General features: G+C 42.3%; 1 protein-coding gene across 1 annotated transcript in view; it reads left to right on the forward strand.

The window, feature by feature from the left end:
* The window catches only part of szt2 (SZT2 subunit of KICSTOR complex), a gene marked incomplete at its 5' end in the record, with an annotated part of 217,160 nt that overhangs the window by 138,190 nt on the left and 55,455 nt on the right, over positions 1-23,515 (forward strand). Inside the window, 10 exon segments of the mRNA XM_084308487.1 lie at positions 2,156-2,332; positions 3,831-4,025; positions 6,528-6,727; positions 7,124-7,290; positions 8,809-8,906; positions 9,242-9,374; positions 14,239-14,369; positions 15,609-15,656; positions 18,354-18,475; positions 21,026-21,208. Of these exon segments, the coding sequence (XP_084164613.1) occupies positions 2,156-2,332; positions 3,831-4,025; positions 6,528-6,727; positions 7,124-7,290; positions 8,809-8,906; positions 9,242-9,374; positions 14,239-14,369; positions 15,609-15,656; positions 18,354-18,475; positions 21,026-21,208 (1,454 nt within the window).

Here is a 23,515-nt window from a genome sequence, read left to right on the forward strand (position 1 = left end):
TGCAATCCAGCATCACTCCAAGGAGTTTAGTACTTTCAACTTGTTGAACTGCCGAATTACACAAGTTTAAATGAAGCTTTGGATTCGTAGATAACCTGTGCCTTGTTCCCAGCACAATACATTTAGTCTTGGAGATATTAAGGACAAGTCTATTACATACTACCCAGTCATGCACAACTTTAAGTTCTCTGCTCAAAACTTCATTAAGTACATTGCATGATGGTGCAGCGTAATACAATGTTGAATCATCTGCATAAAGAACTATTGTAGCACATTTGGTAGCCCAAGATAGGTCATTAGTAAATACAGAGAAGAGCAAAGGTCCTAGGAAACTTCCTTGCGGAACGCCACACTCTAGACCTCTGCTACTGGACAGGCTGCCATTTAGATACACCTTCTGTGATCTAGAGGACAAATAACTTAGTATCCACTTTAAAGCAGAAGAGTTAAAACCATAACATTTAAGTTTCTCAACCAGTAGAGAATGGTCCAGCATATCAAATGCAGCACTAAAATTTAACAGCACAGCTCCCACCAACATAGAGTTATCTATAGCTTTAAGCCAGTCATCAGTCATCTGTATCAATGCAGTAGAAGTAGAGTGACCAGCTCTATAGGCATGTTGAGAATCTGTTGCAAGCTTGTTTGAAACAAAATACTCTTGAATTTGTGAATACACCAACTTTTCCATGATTTTGCTCAAGACAGGTAAAAATACTTATAGTTCTAGAATTTCCTTCATTAAAAGCAGCTTTGGTATCCTTAGGTAAAGGAAAAACCTTAGCCTCCTTCCACATCTTTGGAAATAGGCCCACATCCAAACATCTATTCATAATATGACATATAGGAGATTCTATGATACCAGCAGTCATTCTCAGCACTTTACTATCCAGGTTATCTAGGCCTGCTAACTTACTATCAGGAAGAGAGCGGAGTAACCGCTCCACCTCACTGACTTCAGCCTGATGAAATTCAAATTCACACATTTTGTCTTTCATTATAATATACTTAATACAGTCATTTGTTTTAAGGTTGTTTGAAATATTCATAGCATGCCTTAGTTTAGATACTTTACCCACATAATAATCATTAAAATGATTTGCAATCTCACCTGGTTTTGTGAGAACAAATTTGACCCTGTACTTCCTCAGTTTATTGACCTATAGTCCATATAGTACATATGTCTATACTGAACACTGACCTCATTTTCTACTTCTAAATTACATGCTATACTATGTTATTTGATACTATCTTGTCTAGCACAGTCTCTGGAGCGTAACAGTAAGAAGCATTTTGTATGAAAGTATTCTGTACTTCTGTATGACAACTATTAAAGAAACTTGAACTTGAAACTTCATGCTGAGTGAATCAGTTCCCCCAGCCACATTTGTGTATTCAAATTTTTTTGGGGAATTAACTGATCGAAAATTAATCTAATGGCATCGAATCGTGGTCAAATGAAGAGATTTCATGATGCATTTAATCGTTGCCTGAAGAATCGTAATCGAATCGTTACACCCCTAGTGTGTATGTGTAGTGTGTATGTGTCTGCATGTGTAATACAGACACATACAGACACATACACACTACACATACACACTACACATACACACTACACGTACAGACTCAGGATGTCGCTGTGGGAGAGTGTATTGGAGGGGGAGGGACAGACTGATTCCACCACAGTGTATTACTACATGGGTTATCTAGCTACCAAGTTCTCAGTCTGAGAGAATAATCAAGCATCGAGAATACACAAGGACAGTTGTATTCTATTGTGGACGGTTAAAACCTTTGTTTGCATGTTGTGCGGATTTAAACCTTTTTTGTTTACTGGATCCCGTGTGCCAATCTGAAGCTGCCTGGCTTGCTCCGCAAATACAGCTAGAACTTCAACCACAGGACTCCCATAATCAGCTAATGGATACTGTATGTATCGTTAACATATCTGGCAAGTGTTTCATACCACTTTATGTAAAAATCTAAACTATCCCTTTTAATAGGTATATTAGTGATCATGGAGCGATCACAGGTAGCGATAGCAGCGGAATTGCTTTATGACTTCATTGTGACTTCATCGGTCAACATCGCAGCAAAGTGCCTTCCTCTGTAGATGGTCTGGTCTCCAACACCTTAACCCCTCTCTATTGCTCAGGTATCGCCTGCATCGCCCTGTCGTTTGTGGACGCTCAAGGCTGCCCCCTGCAGCTCCCCGCCCAGGACTGTGCTGCGGTGCCACAGAGGGGTGACGGCGCCTCTGTCCCACTGCAGGCAGACCAGTTTGAAGACCTAACGACAGTGGTGAAGGTGGACTCTCCTGACCTCAGATCAGGTTAGTGGCCATTTCGCCACAAGACGGGCAGATACACCACCACGTGTAGCCTTATAGGCAGCTTCAGTGATGTTATGTTGCTAGACAACAGCTTGGACTATAGTTGATTTCCTGTTCGTTAATATCAACAACTGACATGAAATCAGATCATCATAAATCAGATGTAACCATGTAGACGCAGTTATAGAGGTCATCATAAATCAGATGTAACCATGTAGACGCAGTTATAGAGGTCATCATAAATCAGATGCAACCGTGTATATTGTTTATTGTTTAAAAGGATCCCCATTAGCTGCCACCTAAGTGGCGAGCTAGTCTTCCTGGGGTCCACACAGAAAGACACCACAAAACATAACAATACATGAGATGCAATCACAATTCACTTAATTAACAATGATAATCTAAAAACAGTAAAACATTGTAGACATCTTTATAAACATCAGAATATTTTGCTCACATATTTAAGTAGTGTATTCTTAGGTGGACACTTTGCTATTCAATTTACTTATGTTCAGTGGGCAGTTATTCCAGTGATTGATGGCACGATAAACAACCGTCCTCTATAATGCATTTGATTTTGGACATGGTAACATAATCTGTCCATCATCGGCTGACCTAGTAAAATAAGAATGAACCTGACTGCATCTGACAATTTGTTTGTATAAGAAAACTGGTTGAGACGAAAAGACAGTGTTCCTGAAAAATGTTACCGTTCATCTCCTCTACCTCCTCTTCATCTCCTCTACCTCCTCTTCATCTCATCTACCTCCTCTTCATCTCTTCTACCTCCTCTTCATCTCATCTACCTCCTCTTCATCTCTTCTACCTCCTCTTCATCTCTTCTACCTCCTCTTCATATCTTCTACCTCCTCTTCATCTCCTCTACCTCCTCTTCATCTCATCGCCTCGTTAATGATGATTATGTTTACAACATCAAAGGCCTCTTCTCCTCATGCCTCCTCGTCGGCGTGGCTGCTCACTCTGCAGCGTGACTCTGAACAACACTGCCAGAAATCAATATTAATTAACACAGTTTATGAAAGTAATTTGTCTTCCTGGAACTTTTCCTGATACTTTTCACTCTAACCTGTTGTAAAACTTTAATTGGCTGTCAGATGGTGATAATGGTGATAATGAGTCTGGTGACACCTGGTGGCGATAATGAGTCTGGTGACACCTGGTGGTGATAATGTTTTTAATGACTCTGGTGATAATGAGTGGTGACACCTGGTGGTGATAATGAGTCTGGTGACACCTGGTGGTGATAAGGGTTTAATGACTCTGGTGACACCTGGTGATTATAATGGTGATAATGAGTCTGGTGACACCTGGTGATTATAATGGTTATAATGAGTCTGGTGACACTTGGTGGTTATAATGGTTTTAATGACTCTGGTGATAATGAGTCTGGTGACACCTGGTGGTGATAATGAGTCTGGTGACGCATGCGTGGCATCTGCGCAGTGAGTCAACGCGCTGGACCCTCTTCTCCCAACAGGCCCACAGATGCGTGTGCGTTTTGACATCTGGGAGCAAGGCAACGTCAGCCCGCTCCAGCTGACGGAGCAGCTCCGCGCGGCGCTGCGCCACGCCCTGTGTGATGTCGTCATGGAGCTGAGGGTGCTGCCCAGTCCGCTGTGTCTGGAGTTGTTTTGCACAACCGCCACCAGAGGGCAGAAGGAGGACATCAGCGGTGAGCAGCGACATGTCTTTTTACTGTTTATTTAATTTAGTTCACATTGTCCTCAAACACGTGTTTGGACCTGATCAGCCGTGGGTTAATTGGTCCACAGATGCATTCTGTTTCTGCAACACGGTCTGATCATAAACATAAATAAAGTACTTATCAACCACAGGAAAAAACGTGTGGACAGTACCGGTTAGCCTAGGCAACACCTCTCCCGAAGTTTAAGCTAGGCTAACTGGTACTGTTTGCTTCCATTCATTGTAGGGCTGACCCCTATTAATCGATTAGTCGACTAATCGGTCGAAAGGAGCCGTAGTCGACTGGCCAACCTCTTAGTCGAATAAAAAAAAAATATATATATTATTATTATTTTTTATACATTTTTTGTATCATTCTTTCCAAAAGAAAATAGGCCAAGAAGCGTGGCTAACGCTAATGGCACGCATACCAGAGGCTAACTGCCTACGAAAACAGGCACAGAGGCACTGAAAGAGGATTTGACCCATCTAATGAACACACTAGACTAGACAAATATCAAGATGTATCCATCAGTGGACCAATTGCATGCTTTTGCAGAGGACAAGAAGCCTTCAGTCGACTCCTTCAGACATTAAGCACCCCCACAGCCCAAATGGAACGAAAAAAAAAAAAAATGTTTTTTAAATATTATAATATTTTTTTTTAAGTCGACCAATAGTCGACTAACTGCAAATTTTGGCCAATCCTAGTCGACCATCCAAATCCTTAGTTGGGGACAGCCCTAATTCATTGTGCTAAGCTAGGCTAGCTTGCAGCCGGATAGCTTTCTACTGAACACACGGAAAGGAAACCGGTATCTATCTTCTTGTCTCTCTCTGGAGAAGACTGTAAGCAAATTTCCCATAATGTTGGCGTGTTCCTTTTAACACATTGACCGCCAGCACCAGGGGGTGCTGATACCCCATTCATCGCCAGGTCTTTATTCAATGGATATAGTTTTAGACTGACATTTGCGAGTGCTTAAAATATATCTTATATTATATCTATGGGTATAATAACGCTGTCGGGTCTCAGTGAGTTGCTTCTAGTCAACATGCCCGAGACAGATTGTTTTTTCATCTGTACATTTCCATTTTATACCTTTTTCTTTTTTTGATCGACTTTTTCTCCCCATTTTTCAATTTTTCTCCCGTCCCCAATTTCGTATTTGTCCAATTCTAGCCTCCCCTGTCTCGAACGTTGTTAGGCCATGCCTCCCACAAGCCGGCTGCAATGTGGACGAAGCCTTGCATCACGTGTCCCCTCCGGTACTCGAGGAGGCAGCCGTCGCATCTTTTCACCTGCACAGCGCGATCTCTCAGCGGCGAGGGTCTGCGTGGGAGGGACACGCCGCCCTCGTCGCTTCCTGATTCTACTGCGCAGGCGCACCAACCGACCTGTAGGAGTCGCTGTCCACAACATCCGATCCCCACCCACCAGCTTCCCACCCCCTAATACTGCCAATTGTATTAGTATGAACGACCAGCCAAGCTGGTAGCAACGCAGAGAGCTGGGCTCGAACCCAGCATCTCCTGCGTTGGTGGCGAGCGCCTTGCCCACTGCGCCACCTAGCTGCCCGTTTTATACCGTTTTGAATAGAGTATGGTTTGGGTGTTTTTCAGTAATTCCAGGAAAAAGGCGAGAAAAGGCATTTTACTGTAATCCAGTCAGCACGTTGTAATTTCTCGGCTGATTATCTAATCATCCTGAAATCAACGCTAGATTATCACTATTATGTCTCCTCGTCCATACATGAAATGACCGTCGTAGCGGGTCGCTCGCCCCCCCTCCTCCTACCCAACGGTAAACAGCCATACACGGTCCACACAGATAGCTGTGATCGGTGTAGAAATAAATGTCAGATCAACGATCAAATTCATATATGATGTTCTTACCTTGTATCTGATGTAATGCAAAAGAGATAATCCAAATATCTGATCGCAATTCCAAATAATGCTCGTGGAGGTCCGCACCACACTACCGACCGTTTCACAATGACGGACAGGCAGAGTTACTGTTCGATGCAATCGTTGTATAGAAGTGGCTCGCCTGAATATTTAAACCCTGCCCGCCCGGCTCAGATCGCCTCCTAAAACACACCAGTCCATTTTCAATGAGATGCAATAGCTCCGCCTGGCAGTAGAGGGCGGTGTTGACCGTCTGCCAGCTCAGACAGGCTCTGAAGGGGATACCAGAGGCTGCAGCTATGAATTATGAATAGACGCATTGAAGCATAGTAACAGACACAATATGTCTGACACTGGGAATACATTTCCTGAGGTCCATAGATGTCCCTAGATACCAAGAACATGCAAATGGTGGAGTGTAGCAATCTTCCTTTTACTTGCGTATGTACTTTTAGGCACATTTTCTGAAAATATGTCTAGGGCTTAACAGGTTAAGCGACATTGGACTGTCTGTTTACATGGTTCTTGTCCGCGATGCAGCTGTTGTTTGAGGCTCGTGGTCATTCTCTCTCTCCTCCTCCAGGCTCGTTCAGTCCTCCGCCCGAGGTGAAGGACGCCAAGGACAGTCCGCGGCAGCGCAGCGGCTCCAGGGTGTTTAAAAACAGCCCGTCTCCCATCACCTTAGTCCAAGGCCCGGCGACAACGCCCAGCCCCGGCACCAGCACGCCAGAGTCCACCACGCCCACCGGCAAGACCGCACGGCGCAGCTTCTGGGAGATACTGGTGGGTGGAGCAGATTTAAAATACATTTAGACGTTTTGGTTGTTCCTCTGCTAAACATTCTTCCTCGAATTTCCCAAACTTTAATTTGAAAATGTTTTTTGCTCCTTTTTAATTTGTTCTACAATGATGGGGTTTTCATAGAGGAGTTTCATTTATCCATCCATCCATCTCAACTTGTGTTAATATTTTACAGATATTTCAATGTTTAAAATCATAGAGCTTGTATCTCTAAAAGTTCTCAATAAATTAGAAGAAGAAAAAACTTGGGACATTTTCAGAGAATTCGATACAAAAATCAGTTTTGGTTGGAAATCACTTTTCATCTGAACAGTTGTGTGATGATTCATCAACTCATCCCAGCTATTCGTTACCTAAGAGAGCACTGTGTCCTCGCAGAGTAAGCCGGACTCGTCTGAACTCGGGAGCCCCAAGACGACGGACGACATCGTGCAGGAGAAAGGGGAGGAGGGCCGTGGAGCGCGCAGAAGACACAAGACTGAGAACGTCAAGCAGCAGTGGAACCAGGAGAAAGCCATTGCGGTGGAGATGGAGCAAGCTCAGAGGTACAAGCATCGATATCAAACATAAATACAACCCTCACACTGGTAAACCTGCTCCCGCTATATATAACTCTACTTATTGCCACCAATTTTTTTTTTTTATTATTATTATTTTTTAAATTATATTTATTTCTGGGCTTTCTGTATTTTTTCAGCCATCCCAATTTAGTCGTTATGCCAATTCTATTCCTGGTCGTTGCGCGCATTGCCCCACTGTCGGCCTGGGGAGGGTTTAGAACTACCACATGCCTCCTCCGATACATGTGGAGTCGCCAGACGCTTCTTTTCACCTGACATCGAGGAGTTTCACTGGTGAAATGGAAAGCGTGTGGAGATTCACACTATTTCCCCAAGATCCCCTCCCTGCTGAACAGGTGCCCCGACCGACCAGTACGAGTCGCAGTTTACAACGACCAGGACATATACCCCACCAGCTTCCCACCCGCTAACACTGCCAATTGTGTTAGTAGGGATGACTGACCAAGCCGGAGGTACCGCTGACAGCTGGAGTCGATCTCAGAGTCTCTGGGTGGTAGGCGAGTGCTTAGTCCACTGCGCTACCCAGCCGCCCTTATTGTGACCAATTTTTACCAAATAATCCTCATCAGGATAACAGGAACTCTTAATATATGGGTTCGGTCTAACCACCCATTGTCCGAGAGAATGACAGGCCAGGTGCAATCACTTGACCCCATTAAAAACTGTCAAATTCTACACAGTGCACTTACTACAAAGATCAATAAATACAGTAAACATACAAAATGCATACCAACCCAAGAGTAAAAAAAAGGAAAATGATAATATTGCTTTAATTCTTTAGACAAATGTAGGAAATGTATGAGCAAAGGGGAAGAAGAATTGCCCCAATCAAATAAATACTGCCCCCAAATTTTACAGCAAGAGACAAAAATCTCCTTTCTGGTTTGTTTAACAGTGTGCATATTGTATTGTTTTTTAAGCTGATCTTTTGTTTGTCCTGCACCTGATTACCAGAGTGGATGTGCATATCGCCACATTCAAGGGTTGTTTTATTAGATATTGATACATTATATACAGTATATATCCCTCATTATTTAGACTGTCTCTGTTAGCGTATCCCTCCTCATTATATAGACTATCTGTTAGCGTATAATAAATAATAATAATTCATTACATTTATATAGTGCTTTTCTAGACACTCAAAGTGCTCCCCACAATGTAATGTGGAAATTGCCTCCTTCACCACCACTGGTAGCACCCAACCTTGGGCTACGCAGGCTCAATGGCTGCCATACACTGGCACCAGGCACGCATCACACTACACAATGGCTGAACGGCTCAGGAGACAGTATCCCTCATTATATAGACTGTCTCTGTTAGCATATCCCTCATTATATTATATACTGTCTCTGTTAGCATATCCCTCCTCATTATATAGACTGTCTCTGTTAGCGTATCCTTATTAGAATTGTTGTGGTTCAGGTGAACTCGTGCTGATGGAAAGCTTGTGGAGATCAGTGTTTCTGTGGGGTTGTCTTACAGGAGACACCTGTCTCAGTTGGAGGAGGGCGACATTGGCACCCTGCACCCCCTCTATCAGCTCACCTGTCAGCCTTGGATCATCTTCATGGCTAAACTCGGTGAGTGGGAACTGGTCAATGTGAACGGGAATGACCTGTACTACATCAATATAACCATAACTAGATATCATTTCAATCATGTCATTATACTAAGAGAGTACTATGGCTTTAAGGACTGAATAAGACCCCTGAACACTTCTGTTTGAAAATTCAGACCCTGAAACACTTCTGTTTGTAAAATAAAACCCATGAAACACTTCTGTTTGTAAAATCAGACCCTGAAACACCTTTGTCTCTCTAATCAGACCCCTGAAACACTTATGTTTGTAAAATAAGAACAAAACCTAATAGAAAAGATTGTCTCTAATTACATTATTCTCTCTCGTCTCCTCCAGGCTGCCCGTCCATTCAGCAGTCTACAGCAGAAATAGCCTCGCACTTCCTCCTGCCCTCCGTCCTGGCAGAGATTGTTAACCTGGTCAGTTCTCTGGCCAACGACACAACCGTGAAGGTGTTTGAAAAGACCCGGTGAGTTGTTTTATATCTATTCATATCAATCTGCCCAACGATATCGCTAATCTTAAACATCATATCTATTCATCAATATTCAATTTGCCCAACGATATCACTGATCTTAAACATCATATCTATTCATCAATATCACTAATCTTAAACATCTATTCAACAATATCACTAATCTTAAACATATCTATTCAACAATATCACTAATCTTAAACATCATATTTATTCAACAATATCACTAATCTTAAACATCTATTCAACAATATCACTAATCTTAAACATATCTATTCAACAATATCACTAATCTTAAACATCATATCTATTCAACAATATCACTAATCTTAAACATCTATTCAACAATATCACTAATCTTAAACATATCTATTCAACAATATCACTAATCTTAAACATCATATCTATTCAACAATATCACTAATCTTAAACATCATATCTATTCAACAATATCACTAATCTTAAACATCATATCTATTCAACAAGTGACTTGTTGTCACTAGTCTAACAATGTTTCTCCACCACACACAAATAGATTTATGGAGAAGTGACAGGTTAACAAATTACCATCTCTCTGTGTGGGGTTAACAGTTCTTATAGCTGTTCAGTTCTGTGTGTGTACCCTCCCAAGCCTCCTACCACCACAAATAACATAACCGGTTTCATAAAAAAGTTAATAAAGTACTAAATGTACGGTCAGGTCCATAAATATTTAGATATCAACACAATTGTCCTAATTTTGGCTCTGTACACCACCACAATGGATTTGAAATTAAACAATCAATATGTGCCCATTCTGCAATCTGTTAATACAATTTTCATTCAATCAATCACCGCGCAGATTGATTGATTGAATGAACATTTTATTAACAGATTGCAGAATGGGTACAGTACAGCTCAATACACACAATTGTTAAGGGGATGCAGACCAGAGAAAGACTTTCGTCTTGTTTACATCAGGGTCCCTCATTTTCAATTCATAATGAATTGTAAGTAAGGGTGCAACTTGCACCGTGCAATCCATTCTTTGTCGATCTAGCCCTAGGTGTGGCCAAATTAACTGGTACATTCTTTAAAAGAAAGAACCCACTGGTGAGCTCAGCAACACCAAAAGTCCTGGAAGGTCACAGAAAACAACTGTGGTGGATGACAGAATAATTATTTTCCTGGTAAAGAAAAACCCCTTTACAACAGATCAAGAACACTCTCCTGCAGGTAAGTGTGTCAAAGTCAACAAACAAAAACAGGAAGACCAGATTAGAGTTGGTCAAGAAAAAAAAGATAAAAAAGCCTGTACAGTTCTGGAACAACATCCTATGGACAGATGAGACAATGATCAACTTGTACCAGAATGATGGGAAGAGTATGGAGAAGGAAAGGAACTGCTCATGATCCAAAGCATACTACCTCATCAGTGAAGCATGGTGGTGGTATAGTGTTATGGCGTGGGCATGTATGGCCGCCAATGGAACTGGTTTCCTTGTACTGTGACTGCTGACAAAAGCAGCAGGATGAATTCTGAAGTGTTTCGGACAATATTATCTGCTCATATTCAGCCAAATGCTTCAGAACTCATTGGATGGTGCTTCACAGTGCAGATGGACAATGACCCAATGCATACTGTGAAAGCAACCAAAGAGTTTTTTAAGGCAAAGAAGTGGAATGTTATGCAATGGCCAAATCAATCACCTGAGCTGAATCCAATTGAGCATGCATTTCACTTGCTGAAGACAAAACTGAAGGGCAAATGCCCCAAGAACAGGCAGGAACTGAAGACGGTTGCAGTAGAGGCCTGGCAGAGCATCACCAGGGACCAAACTACATAGGGTCTCATTCTCCAACGGACTTACGACAAAAAGGGCTTTCTCTTAGGGCCATTTGAGACCTTTTTGGGCAAGACATGAATATAGACAATATATTATAATATAATATTAATTATATATGTTTTATTGGGACGGTTGGTGAATCCCAAAATTGTCCCGAAAAGGTCTCAAATGGCCCTAAGAGAAAGCCCTTTTTGTCGTAAATCCTTGGAGAATGAGACCCATTGGGTTCCAGACGTCTGGCAGGATTTAAAGTTATTAAAAGTTACCATTTTATTTACGGTATGGATTGTTAGTTTGTAATTAATTACTTTTGGTCCCTTAAAATTATGGCTACCTATGTGTCTAATCTGGCCGTCGCTTATCAATGACTTGTTTGCAGTCAACATTGTCGAAACGGATTGTTTTTTAATCGGTTCATTTCCGTTTTATACCATTTTGAAAAACCCACGTTTTCTTGAAAGTTTCAGGAAAATATAAAGATTCTGTGATAAACGGCCTTTACTGGAATATTCTGGAATACACAAAAACGTTGTAATTTTTCGGCCTATTTATGAATCGTTTTCAAATAAACGCTAGATTATCTATAGTATATGTGTACTTATGCACGCTACAGAAGCGAGCTGAAAAATCGATTCTCTCATTTCCTGATCAGTGTGCACACACACACACACACACACACACACACATATGGCACACGCTGATATCTCTGTGAAAACAGCTCTGATTATCCTAAGACTGGTAAAATAGATTCCTTACCTCAGATCAGATGTTCTCCAAAAAGATTATTCCAATTCCTGATCGCCATTCCAAATATCGATTGCGTTTATTGATTCAGCGCTGGCTACTAGAAATATGTATTCCACACTGTTTTGCGGCTCGGCAATGACTTGGATCTCTTCGGATGGCTTGCCGGAGAAGTAAAATGAGGAAACTGGATTCCCCCCCCACCCCCCATGTCTTTCATTCAGTCTAATCCAATGGGGTGCAGTACAAAGGGAGAGACGATAGGGCGCGGTATTTTCCCAATGGAGCTCAGAGAGAGTTTGCAGCACTAACGTGAGACTAGATTGATGAAATATGAATTAAAATCGCTAATAAAAAAAAGAAATTGTCATCGCTGGCACTCAACGGTCGGCATGAACTAACTACATATAGCGCCGTTGGCACTCAAAGTGTTAAGGTTAGGGTACCATCCCCAGCAGGGGAACTTAAACGTTTTAGATGTATGTATGTATGTATATATATATATATATATATATATATACATACATGTGTGTATTGAATACATAAAATATGATACGTATATATTTAGTCTTGAATGCATAAAGTATGGTATATATTTAGTATTGTATTGAATACATAAAGTATGGTGTATCTTTAGTATTGAATACATAGTGTGTTTCACTTTGTCTCAAAGGGTGATCTGTTTCTCTAGAACCCACCAGTGTGTTCTTCTAATAAGATCTAATATAAACATAAAGTAACATATGGGACACGATGTATCATCGTGTCCCATATGTTACTTTATGTTTATATTAGATCTTTTTTAGTGCTGTCAGGCGATAAAAAAAAATGCATCTAATTAATTACAGGATTTGTAATTAATTAATCTAATTAATCGCATTTTAATCGCATAACCATTTTAGGCCTGATATTCTATATTCTATAATCATATTTCAAATGGCATGTGTCCGGATGGCAGAATTCAGTACTGTATCTACAAAACCTTCTGTTTAATCATCTTCCATTTATTCATTTGCTTAGATTTTTCAGGTCTGGTAAATTTTAGCATGATGTTATTCACAGTCAAAGATAATAAAAAAAAAATAAGAAAAATGTAATTGATATTCTCATTTGGTTCATTACAATTTACTCAAGCTTAGTAACAGACACAGTATTTCTGACACTGGGAATACATTCCCTGAGATCCATAGATGTCCCTAGAATCAGATACCAAGAACATGCAAATGGACCATTTAAAAAAAAAAGTCTGTAAATGTTTATTCTACATTCTTATGGAATGAATGAGATTAAAAAAAAAAAAAAAAAAAAAAAAAATTAAATGCATTTTGAGTTAATTTTCATAATGCGATAATTTGCTGTGTAATTAATTAATCTAATTAACGCGATAAACTGACTGAATCTTTTTGTATATACACTATGGGAAGGGGGAAACGAAATTTCACTCTCTGTATGTCTTGCACATTATGAGAAGCGACAATAAAGCTGACTTTGACTTCTAACACACTGTGTGCTACTGTGTTCTCTCCCAGCTGTCCCCAGGCAGGAGACGTGTTTATTCCCTACCCTCTGGTCCATCATACTACTGTGTTCTCTCCCAGCTGTCCCCAGGCAGGAGACGTGTTTATTCCCTACCCTCTGGTCCATCATACTACTGTGTTCTCTCCCAGCTGTCCCCAGGCAGGAGACGTGTTTATTCCCTACCCTCTGGTCCATCATACTACTGTGTTCTCTCCCAGCTGTCCCCAGGCAGGAGACGTGTTTATTCCCTACCCTCTGGTCCATCATACTACTGTGTTCTCTCCCAGCTGTCCCCAGGCAGGAGACGTGTTTATTCCCTACCCTCTGGTCCATCATACTACTGTGTTCTCTCCCAGCTGTCCCCAGGCAGGAGACGTGTTTATTCCCTACCCTCTGGTCCATCATACTACTGTGTTCTCTCCCAGCTGTCCCCAGGCAGGAGACGTGTTTATTCCCTACCCTCTGGTCCATCACACTACTGTGTTCTCTCCCAGCTGTCCGCAGGCAGGAGACGTGTTTATTCCCTACCCTCTGGTCCATCACACTACTGTGTTCTCTCCCAGCTGTCCCCAGGCAGGAGACGTGTTTATTCCCTACCCTCTGGTCCATCATACTACTGTGTTCTCTCCCAGCTCTCTGCAGGCAGGAGACGTGTTTATTCCCTACCCTCTGGTCCATCATACTACTGTGTTCTCTCCCAGCTGTCCCCAGGCAGGAGACGTGTTTATTCCCTACCCTCTGGTCCATCATACTACTGTGTTCTCTCCCAGCTGTCCGCAGGCAGGAGACGTGTTTATTCCCTACCCTCTGGTCCATCACACGAGCCAGGCTCCTGCTGCCGCCAGGAGTTTCATCCTCATTGGCCGGAACTTCCACCAATGGCACTGCAGCACAGAGCAAGGTACCTATGGAAGCCCCTCCTCCTCTCTACCCACAACAGTGTCGCTGGTCTCATTCATGTCAGGGTTCACTTTGCCCCCATCAGTTCATCGGTTTGTTTGATTGATTGAGCAAAGCAGTGACTGCATATACTGGATATTTAGCCAAGTGCTAAATTCATTTGATAGTTGATTGAGAATTCTCACGTCTACCGTCGGGAACATGCAGACGCCTCCTTGCAGCTGAATGAATGAATGCATGAATGAATGAAAGATTTTAATTTTCGAACAAGTATAAAAACAAAAATATATCTGTTCATTTGACATATACAAAAGATAATAATAATAAAAAAAAAGACAACAAAAAGATAAACGGATAAACAAATCATAGTTTACCCTGATCGAAAAAGGAGTAGGAAGAAGTATACACTTTTAAAAATTCCTACCCCTTTTTATCACAAATTTCATAATTCTATTCTATATATTAGGTTGTTAAAATAGCTGCATCCTGTCTCCTGAATTCAACATGAGGACAAATTGACTTCCGAGACGTTTCAGATATTCTACTACAGCTGTCTTAAGAGTCCTTCTCCTTATCCCCTAACTCTTATTTAAAGAGATTGTTTAGATTTTTGGAAGCGAGCCTAACTCTATTTCTTGCGTACCAGTGAGGATGTTGACGGGTAGAGTCATTTCTCAGCACAAGCCATGCTGTTTCTCATACTAGCCCTGGATAGTTAGGCACAGACCAATGCAATGTCAATCTACCTTGTATGCATTGTGGAGTAGATGTTAGTGAGAAAGAGCTATTATGAGGAACAGAGTGGATTGAGAAAGGACTCTACTGATCAACATCATCATTGGTGAATAAGAAAGGCAACATCACACCTAACATAACATTAGTTTTGATATTTAAACAGCCTAACTGAGAATGAGTTGAAGTCTTGAGCGAATGCGCCTCTTTATCAACAGCATGTCGCTAATGCCTGATACTAAACATCAACTCTAAGACCCAGAAGCATGGTTGTATGGCATCCCAAAGCTTTGACATGCTCTCTCTCCTTGCACCTCCACCTCAGTTCTCCCTTTCCTCTCTCCCATGTCTATATCAAAACCTATACGACTGTCTTAACATGCTATTTCTGTGTTCTTGTGTATTGATTTGCGTTTGCTGTGGTCTTCCTCTGTAGCGTTGAGCTGAGTTTGTGTCACTTGTCAGTTGCCTGCCATGCTGTATGTGCTCCCCCTCTGTTTACCCACAGAAGACAGTTCAGATGAGGAAAACAGCCCTGTGCTTAATAGGTTCACACGTAAGTTCAGCCCTCCAGTTCCACTCAGTTGCCGCTGGTGATGGGATATATATATATATATATATATATATATATATATATATATATATATATATATATATATAACAATTTATAATAATATATTATATATATTTCATTTATATATACAGTATATATATTTAAATACAATTTTATATATATAATATATAAAAATAATTTCTTCACATATATATATATATATATATATATATATATATATATATATATATATATATATGAATATATATTTTGCTTTGTGGAACCCATTCCATACTTATTTTCTTGTAATTTTTGTACCTACTCCGCCACAAGATAATTTCTGTAGGGGCTTGGTTTATATACCGGTACCTTGTTTGATCAAATGGTGTTGATCTGTGTAATGTTCATATAATACTGTTGCTATGCTCTCGTCATTGTGGATACACTTAGCATGCTCCTGTACAATAGATACCCTCTTCCTCCTCCCCCATAAGCTGACTTCAGATTTCCATCTGTCATATCTCCTGTGTTTCTGCTCCTGTGAATGGTAGCAATGTCTCTTCCCTGGTATAGAATAGAAGTACTTTATTGATCCCGAGGGAAATTCAGCACTACAGATCGCTCACAGTAAACATTTAGGTAGTCAAAAATCACAAATCACAAATAAGATTAAAAATATCAGGGTTATACATTCTAAAACAAGTACCGGTATATACATTCTAAAATATACTGTCACTCTGTGCTCAGTGAGGCAGTGAGGCACAGTGATGCGTTATAGAGTTTGATGGCTGTTGGAATGGAGGACTTCCTGTGCAGTGTTGCATCTTGCAGCCATAGTTCTAGAAGGGACAGCATGTCTTCTGTGTCTGCTGGTTCCTTGTGATGAGCTCTCAGACCATCCTTGAGTAATTATGCAACCAGCCTCTGGGCTTTAAAAAAAAAATCTGAGATCTCTTCCCATGTATGTATAATGAGAGACATTTTATCATTCTATCTTAACACTTTGGGAGCCAGCTGTGTTTTCCTTTTTACCCCCTTGAATGCCACCATCCATGGCCAATGTTAACGTTAATATCACCTAATCTATGTTTTAAATTATGGCTATGTGGGCGGCTACGTGGCGTAGTGGGCAAGGCGCTCGCCACGAAATCTGGAGACGCTGGGCTTGCCTGTTCGAGCCCAGCGCTCCACATTTGCTTTCAGTTTAGCTGGTCGTCCGTACTAATACACATTGGCCGTATTAGGGGGTGGGAAACTGATGGGTGGGGATCGGGGCGTTGTGGACAGCGACTCCTACAGGTCGGTTGGTGCGCCTGCGCAGTGGAATCAGGAAGTGTCGGGGGCAGCGTGAGCCTCCCACGCGTTACTCCTCGCCACTGAGAGATCGAGCTGCGCAGGTGAAAAGATGCAACTGCTGTTACCTCAAGTACCGGAGGGGACTTGTGCTATGTATGACTTAGTCCACATTGCAGCCGGCTTGTGGGAGGCAAGAAACAGCGTTCGTGACAGGGGAGTGTTGAATTGGATGATACGAAATTGGGATGGGAGAAAATATAGAAAATGGGAGAAAAAGTGGATCAAAATTTTTTTTTGGCTATGTGTCTAATCTGCCCGTCGCTTATCAAAGACTCATTTTCCAGTCAACATTGTCAAGGCAGATTGTTTTTTTATCGCTTCATTTCCGTTTGATAGCATTTTGAAAATCACAAATTTTCGCGGAAAAAACAACCCTATGATGATAATCGTCTTTTACTGGAATATTCCAGAACGTTGTCATTTGTCGGCCTATTTATGAATAGTTTTCAAATAAACGCTAGATGATCGATAGTATATGTGTGCGCACGCACGCTCGTGCCACGCGCTGATAATCGCTGCTCTTATTTCCTGATGGCTTTTACAGTCAAAACAGCTATATCACATATAGGGGAAACACTTATATTATATATCCGTGAAAACGAGTCTGATTATCCTAAGACTGATAACATAGATTCCTTACCTGAGGTCAGATGGTATCCAAATGGTTTATTCCAATTTCCGATCGCCATTCGAAAAAATCGATAATTGTATTGATCCACCGTGTGTACAGTAGAACACATATTCGCCGTGGCACCAAGGTTCCAGAATGAACTCTGGTAGACCCCGGTTACATCAGTGCGAAGTAAAATGTGGAGTCAGAAATCCGTTCTCCCATTCACTTTCATTGAGTCCAATCCAAAAGGGTGATTTACCATCTGGGAGACGATAGGGGGCGCTTTTTTCACATCTGAGCGCCGGCGGTGCTTGGATCTCCAACGGTAGGCTCGCTTGATGCAATATGATTTCAGAACACTAATAATAAAAAATAAATAAAAAAAACGAGAATACTCGTGACGTGGCATTCAACGGTCGGGGGGTAAACCCGAGAAATCTCGGGCGTGGTGCTCAGTGTTGATGGTCTCAACATGGCTTTCCCACCGTACGTCCATTTAATGATAGTTTATGATAAAAAAGAGAAAATTAAAGGATGGTTATTAAAGGGGCACTTCACCAAAAAACAATACTGATTTATTTTGCACATAATCTCACATTTAAAGTCCCTGACTTAAAGTGATCATACTATCATCAGTGTCTTGTCATCTCTCTCTCTCTCTCTCTCTCTCTCTCTCTCTCTCTCTCTCTCTCTCTCTCTCTCTCTCTCTCTCTCCTCTTCTGCCTGTTCAGCTCATAAGGGCTTCCAGCGCTTCGAGGCCCTGGAGCAGAGTGATTGGTGCAGCCCTGGGCAGTCCTGGAGGGGCGTGGCCCCCCGCCAGAGGTTCCTCGTCATCAACGTCATCGCCAAAAAGGTGCCCTTTTTATAGAGGGAGGAGAACGCTTCTAAGGGTTTTCTCAGGCGAACGCTTCTAAAGTGTTTTCTCAGGAGAACGCTTCTAAGGGTTTTCTCAGGAGAACGCGTCTAAGGGGTTTTCTCAGGAGAACGTGTCTAAGGGGTTTTCTCAGGAGAACGCTTCTAAAGGGTTTTCTCAGGAGAACGCTTCTAAGGGGTTTTCTCAGGAGAACACTTCTAAGGGTTTTCTCAGGAGAACGCGTCTAAAGGGGTTTTCTCAGGAGAACGCTTCTAAAGGGTTTTCTCAGGAGAACGCTTCTGAAGGGTTTTCTCAGGAGAACGCTTCTAAAGGGTTTTCTCAGGAGAACGCTTCTAAAGGGTTTTCTCAGGAGAACGCTTCTAAAGGGTTTTCTCAGGAGAACGCTTCTAAAGGGTTTTCTCAGGAGAACGCTTCTAAAGGGTTTTCTCAGGAGAAAGCGTCTAAGGGGTTTTCTCGGGAGAACGCTTCTAAGGGGTTTTCTCAGGAGAACACTTCTAAGGGTTTTCTCAGGAGAACGCGTCTAAGGGGTTTTCTCAGGAGAACACTTCTAAGGGTTTTCTCAGGAGAACGCGTCTAAAGGGGTTTTCTCAGGAGAACGCGTCTAAAGGGGTTTTCTCAGGAGAACGCTTCTAAAGGGTTTTCTCAGGAGAACGCTTCTAAAGGGTTTTCTCAGGAGAACGCTTCTAAAGGGTTTTCTCAGGAGAACGCTTCTAAAGGGTTTTCTCAGGAGAACGCTTCTAGGTTTTCTCAGGAGAACACTTCTAAGGGTTTTCTCAGGAGAACGCGTCTAAAGGGGTTTTCTCAGGAGAACGCTTCTAAAGGGTTTTCTCAGGAGAACGCTTCTGAAGGGTTTTCTCAGGAGAACGCTTCTAAAGGGTTTTCTCAGGAGAACGCTTCTAAAGGGTTTTCTCAGGAGAACGCTTCTAAAGGGTTTTCTCAGGAGAACGCTTCTAAGGGTTTTCTCAGGAGAACGCTTCTAAAGGGTTTTCTCAGGAGAACGCTTCTAAAGGGGTTTTCTCAGGAGAACGCTTCTAAAGGGTTTTCTCAGGAGAACGCTTCTAAAGGGGTTTTCTCAGGAGAACGCTTCTAAAGGGTTTTCTCAGGAGAACGCTTCTAAGGGTTTTCTCAGGAGAACGCTTCTAAGGGTTTTCTCAGGAGAACGCTTCTAAAGGGTTTTCTCAGGAGAACGCTTCTAAAGGGGTTTTCTCAGGAGAACGCTTCTAAAGGGTTTTCTCAGGAGAACGCTTCTAAAGGGGTTTTCTCAGGAGAACGCTTCTAAAGGGTTTTCTCAGGAGAACACTTCTAAAGGGTTTTCTCAGGAGAACACTTCTAAGGGTTTTCTCAGGAGAACGCTTCTAAAGGGGTTTTCTCAGGAGAACGCTTCTGAAGGGTTTTCTCAGGAGAACGCTTCTGAAGGGTTTTCTCAGGAGAACGCTTCTGAAGGGTTTTCTCAGGAGAACGCTTCTGAAGGGTTTTCTCAGGAGAACGCTTCTAAAGGGTTTTCTCAGGAGAACGCTTCTAAAGGGTTTTCTCAGGAGAATGTTTCTGAATGGTTTTCTCAGGAGAACGTTTCTGAAGGGTTTTCTCAGGAGAACGTCTCTGAAGGGTTTTCTCAGGAGAACATTTCTAAACTGTTTTCTCAGTAGAACTTTTCTGAAGCGTTTTCTCAGGAGAACGCTTCTGAAGGGTTTTCTCAGGAGAACGCTTCTGAAGGGTTTTCTTAGGAGAACACTTCTGAAGGGTTTTCTCAGGAGAACGCTTCTAAAGGGTTTTCTCAGGAGAACGTTTCTGAAGGGTTTTCTCAGGAGAACGTCTCTGAAGGGTTTTCTCAGGAGAACATTTCTAAACTGTTTTCTCAGGAGAACTTTTCAGAAGCGTTTTCTCAGGAGAACATATCTGAAGGATTTTCTGAGGAGAATGTTTCTGAACAGTTTTCCCAGGAGAACGTTTCTGAACAGTTTTCTCATGGTTTTCAGACAAAGAATCAGTGAGAAATAGTGATTGAGTCCTTTTTTAAATTAAATTGTTTGTATTCAAGACAACAGACGGACAAGTGCCTTGGGCATTCCTCTTGATGTTTTAGGTTGTTGAAATGAAAATAAACTAAAATGAAGTCCCTGCCACACAGGCTGCTGTGTTTTACTGCTCAGATTAAGCTAAATTACCATAGCCTATGTTGCTGCTTTTGAATGAAAACCGTGTATCTCTCAGACAGGAATTAAGAAATAAAGGTTAAGACATAAAGTTAGGGTTAGGGTTTGATCACCAGCAGGATAACTTCTGAAAACATAAAAAGTAAAAAAAAAATTATATATATATTATATGTAATAGATGTACTTATTTGTAATATGTACACATGTTACATTTTCGACAATACGTAAATATATTACTTATGACTATAACATAACTTACATTATGCACCTCTTTTCCTGTGGTCGGTTAGTAGGTCTACTTTTCTTTTCACATATTTTAAGTGAGATCGGGCTGCCATATGACATGACAGCAATAGTATCCGTCTTCCCCCATCAGGTGACTCTGTACACGTACAACTGGTCCGTGGACCTGGGCACGTCTCTGAACCGCGAGCTGGTCCGCCTGGTCCAGTGGCAGAACGCCAGGGCTCACGTGGTCCACTGCCTGCTGAACCAGAAGATGGGCCTCTTCCACCACTACTGCTTCTCTGACAGCCCAGCCCACGACGACTCCAAGCAGGTACAAACAAAACCACAGCCAGGCCCACTAGCACTCCAAGCAGGTCAGCTAGCTTAGCTGTTGGCCAAAAACACCTCTCCCGGAGTTTTAAGCTAGGCTATCTGATATCCTCTTCCATTAATTTGTGTTAAGCTAGGCTATCTTGCAGCCAAAAAGCGTTCTACTGAACGCACAGAGAGGAAATTGGTATCTTATCTTCTTGCCTGACTCTGGAGAAGACATTGACATAATGTTGGCATGTACCTTTTAAAAAGAATATAATAATAATAATAATTTAAATCTTTTTTCCTCCGTTTTTCTCCCATTCCAATGTTAGTCGTTATGCCAATTCCCAATCCCCTTCCTGGTCGCTGCGCACCTACCCCCTACAGTCGGTCTGGGAGAGTGGAGGCTATCACATGCTTCCTCCGACACATGTGTAGCCAATCAACCGCTTCTTTTTCACCTGGCAGCGTGGACTCTCACTGAGAGGGTGTAACGTGTGGAAGGATCACACTACCCCCCCTTAGATCCTTTCCTCGCTTCAGGCGCCCCGACCGAACTGTAGGAGTCGCTGTTTACAATGACCAGGACCCACCCACCGGCTTTCTCACCCTCTAACACTGCCAATTGTGTTAGTACGACGGCCGGCCAAGCCGGAAGCAACGCCGAGAGCTGGGCTCGATACCAGTATCTCCTGCGTTGGTGGCGAGCGCCTTGCCCACTGCGCCACCCAGCCGCCCCCGTTGGCATGTACCTTTAAAGAAGAGGGAGGAACTATATATGTGACTGTGTCCAGCAATTTATGGCCCATGTCTCCCTCTGCTATTTTTTAAAATTATATTTGAAGAAGATATGCTTATTTGAATCTTGTTAAACCTCTAGTCTCAGAGCAGAGAAAAACTGAGAAAAGACTATCTAAGGTTTGGCTGCATTTTTAACACCTTGGCAGTCAGGTGTGAACAATACTGTAGCTCTTAACTCTTTGCCCGCCAAAACCCGAGAAAAGTCCCCTTACAGCAAGAAGGTCCTGGCTTCACGGTGGTTAATACTTTTCTCTCACAGCAAGAAGGTCCTGGGTTCACGGTGGTTAATATTGTCCCTTCACAGCAAGAAGGTCCTGGGTTCACGTGGTTAATACTGTTCTCTTACAGCAAGAAGGTCCTGGGTTCACGGTGGTTAATACTGTCCCTTCACAGCAAGAAGGTCCTGGGTTCACATGGTTAATACTGTTCTCTCACAGCAAGAAGGTCCTGGGTTCACGGTGGTTAATACTGTCCCTTCACAGCAAGAAGGCCCTGGGTTCGAACCCTGAGGAGAGGCCTATCTGTGTTTGCGTTTGTTCTCCACATGTTTGAACTCCAGCAGGAGGTCTTTCTTTGTGGAGTTCTCAGGTACATATGTTGCAGCTGGAGTTGGTCCCCGGGCGATCGACTACCCTTCTGCTCCTAACTAGTTCCTAGCTGGTTGGGATGGTCAAATGCAGAGGATGAATTTCGGGTATATGTATAACATGCTTGATAAGTAAAGATATTCTATTCTACCATATTTTCGGCGCTGGTGAGCAGTAGGATGCCCGAACATCCTGTCCCTCGCTGCCTCGTTAATTGTTAGTTTCATTATGCATTGTGTGTCGAGTACTGACTTTTAATAATTTTGTTTTGCAATAATAATTGTTTTTGTATTTATTTTTTTTATTTTTTTTGTGGACCCCAGGACGACTAGCTGGTTGCTATGGCACCAGCTAATGGGGATCCATAATCGAATCAAATCAAATCTCTATTCCAGACCAAGTCCATAAAAGAAAAGGACAGGGAAAAAACTATAAACTTTTTCTTCCCAGTGGCCTCAACTCTTAATCAGTCATTCCGCTAATCAATGCAGACAGAAGGCAGAACTACAGTAGCAGAAAATTTGCCCTTGCCGTGTGTCAGCTGAGTGGAGCCAGTGCCCAGTTTGACCCCCCCCCCCCCTCTCTCTCAGCCGTTGGGCATGTGAGCAGCTCTGCCCACGCATGGGGCATCTGGGCCGCTACCCCCCCCCCCCCCCCCCACGCTCCCTGCCCAGCAGTCCATAAAGCTGTTCCGCGGAGCAAAAAACTTGCCCCAAGGTTCCCCCGAGCAGAGAGAGGGCAGATTAATGTAGCGTGGTTCCACTGGGGGCATGCTGTTATTCTGGTAGTGTCCAGACTCAATGTTATTTTCTGCCTGTTCACTGCTGCCATAGGCTTCTCATTGTATCAGGGAATGTGTGTTAAACAAGTAAAAATACCACGCTAACTTTTGAGGTGCATTTATTTCTTTTCCTGAAAAGTGTTTCAAGGTTGCC

The sequence above is a fragment of the Notolepis coatsorum genome (genome assembly GCF_963971535.1).
Source record: "Notolepis coatsorum genome assembly, chromosome: 2".
NCBI classification, from domain to species: Eukaryota; Metazoa; Chordata; class Actinopteri; order Aulopiformes; family Paralepididae; genus Notolepis; species Notolepis coatsorum.